General features: G+C 39.0%; 1 protein-coding gene and 1 long non-coding RNA gene across 4 annotated transcripts in view; one reads left to right on the top strand and one right to left on the bottom strand.

Moving 5' to 3' along the window:
• Nucleotides 1-2317: 2317 nt before the first annotated feature.
• LOC146315093 (uncharacterized) overlaps nt 2318-12407 on the bottom strand; it is a 74443-nt gene continuing 64353 nt past the window's right edge. The window contains exon 5 of the long non-coding RNA XR_014771826.1: nt 2318-2585. This is a non-coding gene — a long non-coding RNA (uncharacterized LOC146315093). The remainder of the gene's footprint in view (nt 2586-12407) is intronic.
• col21a1 (collagen, type XXI, alpha 1) overlaps nt 6453-12407 on the top strand; it is a 35058-nt gene continuing 29103 nt past the window's right edge. For 2 of the 3 annotated variants that reach the window (XR_014771852.1, XM_084735963.1), the window contains exon 1: nt 6474-6611. Coding sequence is in view for 1 of the 3 variants with exons in the window: in XM_084735964.1 (XP_084592090.1) it covers nt 6566-6611 (46 nt within the window). In the remaining 2 variants the exon portion in view is untranslated. Of the gene's footprint in view, nt 6612-12407 lie in introns of all 3 variants that reach the window. The other variant, XM_084735964.1, reaches the window with a different exon arrangement.

Below are 12407 nucleotides of genomic sequence, written 5' to 3'. Positions count from 1 at the left end.
CTGGTCAAGTGGAATAGAGACTCTAAATTACTCGAGGGTAACGGGGTGTCTGTCTATCTGTATTAGCAACGGGGCGACGCCCTTTCCAGGGCATTTCCCTGCTTTGTGATCAATGCATGCTGGGAAAGGCTCCAACCATCCTGCAGCCCAGAAAGGACTTAATGAGTTGAGAAAGATAATGACTGTTTTCCACGGACAAACACATCTGAAGGGAGAAACTCTCAGGGAGCTCTGCGTGTGGCTCCTCTCAGCGTCTTTCCTGGCCTACGTTTGTTTCCTCTGAGAAGCCCATCGACTGTGGATCGTCATCCTCCACCCCCTCTGCGACGGCAGCATCATGTGTGCCATGCTGCTCTGGACGCTGTGGCCACCTCTGTCATGGAAACTATTACTAATCCATGATTATCCTCTGAATTTTCTTTCTGGGCTCAACCACTTGCTTCAGACATGCTCACTATTTATCTCTGTGGCAAACCATCATCATCATGATAAATACGGCTTAATGCATGTGAGCTGATTAAACCAACCCGGTACGGCTGAGCTTCAAAGTCATGGCACAGAATCAGAGGTTATTAGAGAAGGAGGTTTTATGTTGTCCTGGGGCATTTATTTGAAAAGTTTCAGAGCTACTGCCAGACACTGTAAATGTTAGTTGATGTAAGTAATAAGCCAAATGTGTTATTGTGTGTTTGCAGAGGTGAAAATGAGCAGAGCGCTGATGCTGTTAGGTCCAACTGTAGATTTCATTAACTTTCCTGACAACTTTTTACCACATTCACGTTTCAACACATCTGGCAGATTCAGATGCTGCCGGGTGGGTGGATGACATAAACGTTTTATGGTTAATTTGCTTCCTCGTTATTTGTATATACAATTTTCTCATTTGTGCGAACCAATTGCATATTAAGAATTTGATTCAATTAGCTAATGGATAAGAACAGCCATACATCATGTCCCTGTCTCGAGAGCGACCACGCCCTCCCTTTGGGTAAAAAACGATGACTGTAAAAGTGGTGAGTGAGTATGTGTGCCTGTGACAAACTTCTCATCACAGATTAGTCAATGATGTTACTGAGGAAATGACGTGTGCCGATTCTGCCTGTAGATCAAAGTGAATCAGAAACGAGTTTTAATAATGGTGCAATTAAAGTTTTAACTATAAAAAAATATAGCCATATCACAAAACACCTGTTTTTAGAATTGAGTTTGGTTCAAAAGTACCAAAACAGCAAAATAATGTGTCTTAATGATATAAAAACTGACAGATATCTGAAATATATTAACTGTGGACTCAAAAAAGTAGTTGTATATGTCAGGTTCATCCACTATGATGGACGCAGACTGAAAGGACCCCTATATCATTATTTTTTTTCTATGTAACAATAGTGATCATTGCAAAGACAGCGCACAATTGCCTACCTAACTGGCCAGAGGATTTGGGCTCCTAATTGTTAAAATGTGATACGTTTTTCTTTTTTAATGCTCAGAATTTGTTCTGACTGCCAGTAAACTGTCAGAGTGGTTGTTTCCACCCCAAAAAAGCTGCTCTCATCCATTAATTTCCCTTCAGTCTGATCTTGCAGAAAACTTTTTCTCTCAGCTAAAAAAAGTTAAAGATTTCAGGTTTGAGTTTTATATAAAAAACAGTCCTCTGATGATCATGTGGAGAAGACAGTCGACGGGCAACACAAGAATTTGTTTAAAGGCCTTTATTCCTTTTGTGTGAGGCTGTGGGGCCGTATCCTGGGAGCAGTTATTTACTTGCAGCTATGAATAGCCAAAGAGAAAAGAAGCTTTTGACTAAATTTTGAGCGTCTTTGATCTGTGTTTTCCACACATGACTGCCTTGGGGCAAATTTGTCATCAAAAAGAAGTTCTAAAATGTGCAGTCAGCAGTTGTGTGGATTTCCACTCTTTAACACCATATCTCTGAACAGGGGTCACTATGTTTGTTCTGACTTTACTTTGTGTATCAACCACATAAATGTGTACATTTTACTTGCATTTAAATTATTTGTATAGCAGAGGAGAGCAGGTTTTGTAGATCATTCACACACAAAAAAAGCAAATGCGCAAACTAATATAATGTGACGGTTTGTCTTCCTGGCCAGTTATTCTCAATCCAGAGGTCAGGACCTCCAACAGGTGTCACAATATGGGGTTACTTAATGATTACCTGCACAGAAAATATGAAAATCTATAAATTCTGCTACACTAAATTAAATGTTTGTTAATTTTTCCCTGTAAATGCTATGCAAACAAGCTGCACATGTAGATGCAGTAGCCAGTAGTTCCTTCAAACTTTGCTACTCTTCCCCTTTTAACAGTTCCTTTTTTGGCTTTATTGCTGAAACACTCATCACCTACGATGGAAATATACCTGTAGGCATAGGAAAATTAATCATAGGGTTTGGATTAAAGAGCAGCAAACCTTGAGATGATCAACAACACAGTCAGCATCTTTCGCACATGCAGTCAGATCAACACCAGATGTACCGCCACGGACCACTCCAGGTGGAGAGGAAGATGAGTGAGTGTGAGAGCCACGCTACACCTGGGACTTACAGCTGCTCCTGGATAATGACCTGTCAGGAAAACAAAACAGACAAAATGGGCCAAGAAATCAGAGACTGTGTCATGTCCAACAGAGATCTCAATATTACGGGTCAAACTGTTGTACTTGCATTTATATTTGTTTCATATTTCGTTCTATTCCAGTCTGATTTTAATTAATTATTTGTCTGTTGTATTTTGTGTGGAGCATGAAGGAATTAGAATTCTAATTTTGTTTCAACTGACATGTCCACACCTCATAGACCTGCATCCCGTGGTGTGGGATGCTTTGCATTAAGGGGACACCTTGAAAGGCTGGGGATCAGTCCAGAAGAAACAGAAAGGCAGAACGTATTTTTGAAGCCATGACTGTGGTTGAGATGATGTTGTGTGCACATTAAATCGAGCTCATGGACTTGTTAGGATGATTGGACAAGATAATTACAGCTGTGTTGTTTTGCTTAAGTCGCTCCCTGACAGTCAATACTTCAAAAGCGCAATTACACAATTTATGTCAACAAATCATTTCACCCGATCCCAGCAATTATATATATATGTGTACATAATTAGCTGCTTAATTTTGTCTAATTAGCATGTTTCAATCTGACTTCACCTGCTCACAAAACAGAACCAGTTTAATTTACTTGATTATATTGTGGCAATTTATTTTAATTACATCAGATTTGCTGCAGTTTTCATGAGTGCAATTAAATATGGCATTTAATACAATGTGTCTTGTTCCTCTGGCCTAATCTAACCAAAACACAGTTATTATGTAATCTTGATCAGCTCTCTGCTAAATGTAATCAACGTCATGTTTCCAGATATAATCACAGTCTTCCTGTCCAAGTCATATCCTACTCTGTCATATTAATCAATGTATCGGCCTCAGAGGACAACTGCAGTGGCTTCTTGTAGGAAAAACATAATAAGCATACAGATTTCCTTCATGTGCACCTCCTGTTGGTTACAGACCAGAGACCAGTTTATAGAGACAGCAGATTACTCAGCACTGGAAAGTCTACTCTCACCAGCAGGTCGGCCACTCCCAGCCTCCAAACACCAGCTCAGTATTTGCCTGCGAGATCCAGCAGAGTGTGCTGAGGCTCAGGGTCAACCAGGCCGCCATGAGGAAACCACTGCTGCTCAGTGTCAGCGTAATGTCGATGACGTCTGATGACATCGGTCACGTGACCTTTATATTTCATCACAACGCTGTCAGATTATTTTTCTTTAGCCCATACACCAGAGGGTTGATTTCAGCAGTGGTGGAAGAAGATGAGTAGAAAGAAGTAAAGAAGTAGAAAGAAGTATTAAAAAAGTAAAAGCATGGCTATATTAGCAGCTTAATCTATTTAATACCTAAAATAAAAGTACTTGTTAAGGTGGTGTGTTTCCTTATTATATATTTCACAGTATTAAATTATTATTGCTGATACATTAATATGTAAGGAGCATGTAATTGGTGTAGCTGGTAAATATTTTATACACTTTAATAATGGCTGATTTTCAAAGATGATATACATGCATTGCATGTATATGCATGACTGGTAGTTTTTCCTGAAGCTGTCCAGTGAAAAGTTCACTATTTCCCTCTGAAATATGCAGTTATACAGTGGCTGAATATTAAAAGAGGTGCATGTACTTCAAAATCGTTTTTAAGTACAGTACATGACACGAGCAGTGTTGGGAGTCATGTGATACAATAATTCCATTACTTTTGACAATAACTAGACATGTGACTAATTACTTTTCTCAAATTATTAATGCAATTAAAATTACTGAAATTTAAACAGGTTTGTTACTTGCTTCTCTGTCTTACCAGAAAACAACGGACAACTGCAGAGGACAGCAGGCATGAGTCGGTTCAGATGATCTGAGCCTGATTTCATCATAGTTTAATAGAAACTGATCATCACTTAACTATTTATTAACTGCTGTTGCTGTGATTGGTTAACATATTCAGCCTTCTGTGTGTCTTCTAGTAAATCCTGCTGTTGAAACCAGAGGCGATAAAAATTTAGCCTACAAGCAGGAACACTATTCATTGATGCCCCCTGGTGGTCAGGAGCAATAATAACTCCTAGTAGTGATAATGGGTACAATGATAAATAAAAATGCAACAGTTGTCATGAAAATAACATTACCAGGTTTGGGTCATATTTCTTTTGAATGTAGTCAGTTGAAAACTGACAACATATTACAAGGCAATTTTTGTCATTAGTAACATAATCCACTGGTTATACAAAATAAAAACTAATCTAATCTGAAGATTTTTGGATTACTTTAAATCAAACATTAAAAATATTGCAACTTATACTAGAAAAAATGGACACAGCCAGAAAAACATTTAGTTCCTACAATATTCTTTTTTTTTTCTTGAAACATCTCAAAACATTTTCTGTGCAAAGAAAATCGATTTTTGTGTAGGACTTGCGGAGTGATTCTCTAAGAGAGTTTATTGGTTATCATGAATAAAGTTTAAAGTTTCAAATCATTTTAAAATGGTCATAATAAAGAAACTGTCATAATAAAGTCATAATAAAAAATGTGATCAAGTAATCCTTGACAATATAACAATAATATAATCACACCTTTCTTAAATGTAATTTGGGCTGATTATAGTTACTTATTGTTTTTTATCCCATTAAATAGTCACATGTAATCCTTTACTAACCAACTCTGAATATAACTAAAATAATATAGTTACACAAAAATAATATACTTATGTGTGCATTAAAGCAAGAGCATTAAAGCAGACATTTAAAAGAAATGCAAAAGTTACTCTCCCAAGAAGTAATTACTTTTATAACAGAGGAATTGATAAAACCATTCAACTACTTTTTAAAATAAGTAACTAGCAACTATAACTAATTACTAAATTTCAGTAACTTACTCAGTACTGGACATGAGTGACTGTACTTATCACCTCTGAACAACCACTTGCTGATAACTTCACATAAAAATGTGAATTCAAACTTACTGATTTGAATTTGTTGTTGTAACAAGTGGTTGCAGAAAGGATGCATGTACAGTTTTATACAGCATATAATGAGTGGGAAGTGTTCTGATTATTTTTAATGTAAGTATGAGTGATTGAGTCATTCATCTGATTCAAAACTGAGGACATCAATCTTATATTCTCCTCTGTACTGCACTGTAATTATCATCACAACCTTCTTTTCCCTGTTAAACTGAATAAAATAGTGTTGCACAGTGCAGTGTTCAGTTCACTCTCAGGCTTCTTGGGGTGTGCAAACACTGAGCCTGCAAACACAGAGGCTGTTCTCAGTTGATGCAGAGCAGGCTGCCACCGAGTACAAACATGATAAAACTTGTTAGAGTGGATCAAACTCAGATCTGCCTGCTCTACAGATAACAGATTCAGTTCTGCATTTCTAACAATTTCCAGCTGCTCGTGCAGGAAAAAGCGCCACAGTAGCTCTTCACACCTTGTTCAGTGCTGACTTGTAGAACATAATCTGCTGTCCGTTTGGGTGATGAAGTGGAATTGAGAAAGCAGAAGTGCTGCATGCCTCAGGACTTGCTGAAGGTACGTTGAGCAGTACATTATATGGCTCCCTGTATAGTGAAACTTGCTGGCTGATCCGGTGCTTGTCCTGCATCCAGAAAACTCCATGTTCTCTGGTTATGCCCCTAGCAACCCACACACGATCCAAACCCTCAACACTTGGAAGGAGGCTGTGCTCATTACTATTATTTTCCTCTTGGACTGTCAAAGATGGGCTGTCTGCTTCACTGTTTCATGCTCTCCTTATCTGCTTCTCTTTCCACCCATGGTAATTGAGGGTGGCTGTAGGCCAGTAAAAGTCCAGAGTGAGCGAGGGGGGGGGGGGGGCGGTGGAGAGGAAGAAGAGGGACAGAAACGGAGGAGACACAGAGAGCCGCTGGAAAGGGCAGGCTTTCATTCAGCAGAGAAACATGTGCACTTCTCCTGAAATTCAGTTTGTGTAATCCCAGGGCTGTGAACAGTATTGATCACCGGCTCTCAATGAGAGGATTAACAGGACTCCACACAAGGGCTTGGACACTTGCTGGTAACTTTTTCTCCACTTTGTGTCATTTTTGTGAGGCAACTTATTATATTTCAGAATTTTATGAATTCTATTTTGCAGTTACATGTTTTGGGTGGGGTGTTTTTATGCATGAAGATGCAGCTGTCATATTTCTTTTATCAGCAGGCAGCTAAATTTAGAGTATTAGAATCTTTGGAGGCTTTTTGATCATTAAAATGAATCCTTTGGGCTGATTTTAGTATATTTAATTTATTTTTCAGTGTGCCATGTGTTACAATGTGCTCAGATTAGTAATAGTTTAGCACTATATCAACGTTTACTTTAGTGTCCTTCAGTCTGTGCCGCTGCAGTTACATATTGAAGACATTAAGCTCAGTTATCAGTCCCTTGTTTGTGCTGCTGTCATGCAAAGAATGAATGGAATCATCTCAAGATTTTTCCTGGCGATTTTCACCTCTCGTAAAAAAAAGAACATTTCTGTCATATTTCTTGAATCTGTGCAGCACACTGCAAAGTGCACCAGAGCACTGCATGTTGTCCTTGTACAGTTTTTACAGATGTGAGAACTGCATGCATGTGAGGGACAATATCAGAGTAGAAAATATATGAAAGAAGACATGTTGGCTGAAAAGCAGTATGGGCTCATATGAGTTAGTGCTTTACAAGACATTATTTAACTGTTTGGATTAGTTGAACAGATTTGTACGTTGAACAACTGATAGGGTTTGGCTTTCCCTTGTTGCCTGAAGAATTTGGCAGCAATAAATCCCCCTGGTCTTGGCAACTGTTCACACTGAACAGCAGTTGTTGTTTCTGGAATGGAACAACTTCCTTTTGCCAAATTTACAGCAGATAACAGTTCACGTGGAGTTAAAGCCTGCGGTTACATTACATAAAGAAACTACAGGCACAAAACAAATATAAAAATATATATATTTTTTTTATTAATTCAGAAATTGAATTATGGTTTCTGATAAATGAAAAAAAGACAAATTTGAAGGGAAGCTTAACTTTCTGAGCACAAAATCCATGGTCTGATATTCTGGATAAAATCTGTGTGATGACTCAGTGTCGCCCACCCAGAACAAGTGAAATGTTATCTGGTGTAATGTGAGAAGTCATTTGTTCAGCAGCCTCCTTAACAGCAAATCCAGCTGCAACTAAACTGCTACTAAGTCTCACATGAATATTATTAAGTCTGCAAAGAAACAGGCTCAACCCAGAGATGTATTTGCAGCTTGAAACTTTTTGTTTAATATTTATGTATACCAGCGATACAGTTCTGCCATTCAGTCACAATAACCACATGTGCTGTCCCAATACCAACATCAGAGATCAATGGACTTTTGCACTAACCTGCAACACGAGTGCACCTGTTAATTTATGCATGCATTCCAGCTCTAAGCATTATAGCGTAGCACGTGTAATGTTGCGTTTTTTATTCCTGGATGAAAAGTTGCTTCCCTTCATCATGACTACATGTGTCTGGTCACAGTCCACAGCTGGAATTTCACTGTCTGATGGTGTAAATGAATTCCATGTGGCTCGAGCAGAGGTGTAGAAACACTCAGTTTGGGGAAAGTCAGTCGAGGGGAAAGTCATCCTGGCTTGACACTGCCAATGAGGGGGTTTTCCAACAACCTCCTCCAGCTCTCTAGTGGGGAAAATTCTGAAGAAAACGGCTTGCACAACGATGGCAACTTAACGCCTCCTTCAACTGTGTTACTGAGTTTACATGGTGGAAAAATGCAGTCATGTTAAAGAGCGTGACCCCTCTTTGGCTGCGCCGGAACAAAAGCATTTGGGAGGCCAGGGGTTACATCCTCGCCACTGTTTCATTGACCTCCACGTGTCCCGATCAGCAATAGCTCTGAATAAGGTGCACGATCAGTTCCTTCCTATCAAATTCCTTCCACAAGTCCTGCTTCTGACATTGTATGTGGCATATCTGGTCTTCATTTGCAAGTGTTTCCTTTTAGAATGTCAGCAGTTTCTGCCTGTCACGTGTTGGAAACTACTGTAAAAGATAATTTGATAGAGCAGCCACAGAAACAACATATGATAAAATGTCTGCTCTCTGCTCACATGCATACGACTGCTACACAGATATTCTCATTATTTCACCTGGTTTTTAATATCCCATTTCATCTCTAATTCCATAAGCATGAATATAACCATCATTATCCTTCACTACATGTTGTTTGCAGCACATGCAATGATATTCGTGTTCATCTTTTACTGAAATAAACTTGCAAGTACATTACAGTTTATAACATGTCATGGTTTTGTTTTGGACATTAATCAATGTTAAAGGACAAACTGCATTTTGTCATGTGTTGCACTTGCCTTGGCATTGCTTAATTAAATCTGAGTGGGATTTTAATGGGAGCAGAATCAGTCATTTGTTTAAATGACTAGTTTACTAAAGTCTACAGCCATGAGTTTTAGTTTAACGTTAATCTAAGTACTAACATGTTCTCAATGTCAATGTTGACAAGCTGATTTTAGCAGTTATAATGTTTACCATGTTCATCGTATTATTTTGGTTTATTAGCATGCTAACAGTTGCCGCTCATTATACCACATCCTGGATGTTTATTTTATATTAAGAATTTTTCCCATTACGATTTCCTGGAAGCTTCTTGTTGGCAGCACACAGCCTGTCATTTTATCATCTCTCTTTTAACTGATAACTGAACAAACTAGAAATCAACACTTGAGAGTCTGGTTAGTGCTGCCTGGGTTGTACTGTCATTAGTTTTGCAGGTATTTGGTCCTAAACCAAAGTATCGGATGAGTTGAAATTTTGACCTGATGATGGCGCTAAAAGAGAAGTCAGGGGATTACCAGAGACACTTAGGATACATTGCCTGGTTCAAACATGGATATCTGTAACAAATTTAATGCCAATCCAAACAATAGTTTTGGAGACATTTCACTAAAAATCATAACCACAACTTCCCCTAACCTCAACCAAGTTATTTTTAACACTGTTTGTGTATTTTTGTTCTACTCACGGGGATCAGATCAGATCAGAAACCCTTACATGGATTATAGAGAGAACATGAAAGTCCATGACATTTGAGAACTTGTTGTTAGGATATGCTTGATAGATATATGAGGTATGATATCTCAATACTAACATAGAAGTTATATAGGAGTGCTGGGGAAGTTTTGCAGCAGTCAGCTCTCAGCCATACAGCAGGATGTTGTGCAGGTGTAGAGTGGGGAGCCTTAGGGCTGGGCACAGTGAAATCATTATGGATTGAGTCAATGGTTGTAGGGCAAAACATCAGCACAAGGGAGGCTGTGTCAGCAGAGCGAATATAAAAGAAGACCTGGAGGAAGAAAAGTATGGAAGCAAACCAAAAGAGATCAATCATATGTACAACTTGTTTAGTTTTCATCTTGTCAGTTTCCCATATTTCCAAACTTGCCTACTTGCCGCGGTGTAAAATAACCTTACTCCAAGTATGACACACCTGGTGACATAACCACTGCTTTAACAGTATGTGACAGTAGCTGGTTAAAATTACTTCATCTGCTGATGGGAAGGAAGGTATTACAATTGGTTTTATCCATGAGGGAGGAAAAGTGTAGGAGTGAAGCTTTTCTGGGCAGGCACATTGAATTTGGGCCAAGGGCGGGCAGAGATTGGCAAATGGCAGGAGATTCGAGGAAACAGCTGATAATCCCACAGGAAACACTGAGCACGGGTTTAAGGGTAGTTGTGGTCAGAGGTTCAGTGAATTGTTTATTTAGCAAAGCTGACAGTGCCATGTGAGGATGTGGTGGATGAGGCTTGAAAGGAAAATGCTTAGGTGTACTGAGGCGCTGGAGGCTGTGGAGCAGGATTGGAAAGATAGAGTGCTGCATGGAGGATGAATACGGTTCAGAGTATAATTTAGTGGTTAGTGAATTAGGGATTTGTGGGTAGTAGTGTCTGTAGCCACAGTGGGAGGTAGGAAGTGAATATAACTTAGGAAAACGCAAACATGGGCCAATGGGATTTGCACCTAGTAGTCCCAGTGACATTTAATCATGTCATATTCTGTTGTGCTTCCTCTTCAATGGGGCCATTGACATGTAAAGCGGGGTAGGGGGTCAAAGTACACAACTACAATAACATAAAAATGTATACTCATTCGACATAATGTTAGAAAGCTGATATTCTTGCAGGTACAATAGCAGGTACAATCAACACCACAAACAAACACACAATTACAAAATTCAGCCAACTCACATTCAAAGACTCGTTGTAACCCACAGACAAAAACTATCCAGTCAATCCAGCCCACTAACATATTTAGTCCAAACCTCACTATAAATACTCACAAACTGCATGAAACAGCCATCAGACGTTGACACTCCTGTAGTTACAATCAGATGCACAAACAAGCAAACAAACAATTATAAAACTGAGGCAACTCACCTTTTAAGACTCCCATTAATCCATTCTTGATAATAGCTTAACAAAGGTCCTGTTTGATCCAGTTCATCCAAACCAACAACTAACACATCAACCTACCATCTACTCAAAACACACTATTTCCATCGACAAATACCAAAAAATTGCATGAACACTTGCATTCTTCTGTGGATGGAGTTTGCATGCAGACTGCAAGTGCTTTCTTGGTGTCAAGATGGCCTTTCGATTGACACCTTATTTGAGCCAATAGGAGCATCTATGTCCTATTCACAGCCTGCAAACCAATAAGAGTCTGTGGTGATGGGAAGTCCCTACCTCCCTTCTCTCATGTAAAGACAGAGCCATTTGGAACAGGTTGTGTTGATGACTAGAGCTTCATATAGGCAATGAAATTCCAATAATGACAATATGCAGTTTGTATATGTAATACAAAGCTTAAACAGGGAAATTATGCAAATTTAGATAGGGTGCTGTGAGTTGCCCATATATAAACTGCTTTTTCACCATAGCACTTGTTTTGAGGCTTTTATATGCTCTAAGTGTGGTTTCAAGAAGAGAAGAAGAACTACAATGTATTTACAATAAATAAACATTCACCTTCTAATGAAGGTGAACAGTAACACTTCAGAGATTCTGACTGCAGGGGGAGTGCAGTGTTCCCTTTCAAAGGAGATCAGAAGCGTGCATGTACATGAACAGCTTTCAGTTTACTTTGGGTGTGCCTTGCATAAGCATTTTAGCCTAAATCAACAGGAGTGGCAAGAGGTGTCAAAAAATTCCTTTAAGAAAGAAATGCACATTTTCTGTCGGAATCATTGATTAAACCATAATGCACCAGTCAGGGGACTACCCATTGTTTCAAAGGCCTATTATTCCAAAACCCCAACAGTCAACATACCATTATCCTCAAAACAACCCCCCTCAAAATACACACCCTCCCTGGAGTTTGTTCCCCTTAGTGTATTCCGACATGCAAAAGTCAGGTGAACCTTTATTAGGAGACCTTCCCCATCATGGTAACAATAGTCAGGTGACCTTCAGGTGATCTTCATCGCGGTAACAATAATACACAAATGGTTAACATTGCAAAATAGTTGCTGTTTGGTTAATTATAGGCACCAAAAAGAGCTGGTTACATATAGGGAAAGATTGTGTTTTGGGTCAAAATAGTAAAGTGCTTGTTTGGAGCAATGAGCATTTGTTTGTGGGAAGTGATCTGTTGGACTGACTTCAGTACGACTTTCAGTACAATGGGACATTCTGAATAGTTTCAGAATGATAGGCTGTTAAAACAATGGCATGGCACCAGTGATCAGACTATTGTGTTTTATTGTTTAGCATATATTATACTGACATTTGGTAGTCATTTTTCTACTGTCTGTACTTTC

The sequence above is a fragment of the Lutjanus erythropterus genome, chromosome 14, assembly GCF_056507025.1.
Source record: "Lutjanus erythropterus isolate fLutEry1 chromosome 14, fLutEry1.hap2, whole genome shotgun sequence".
In the NCBI taxonomy this organism is placed as follows: Eukaryota; Metazoa; Chordata; class Actinopteri; order Lutjaniformes; family Lutjanidae; genus Lutjanus; species Lutjanus erythropterus.
This window is presented reverse-complemented; position numbering and strand designations above follow the sequence as displayed.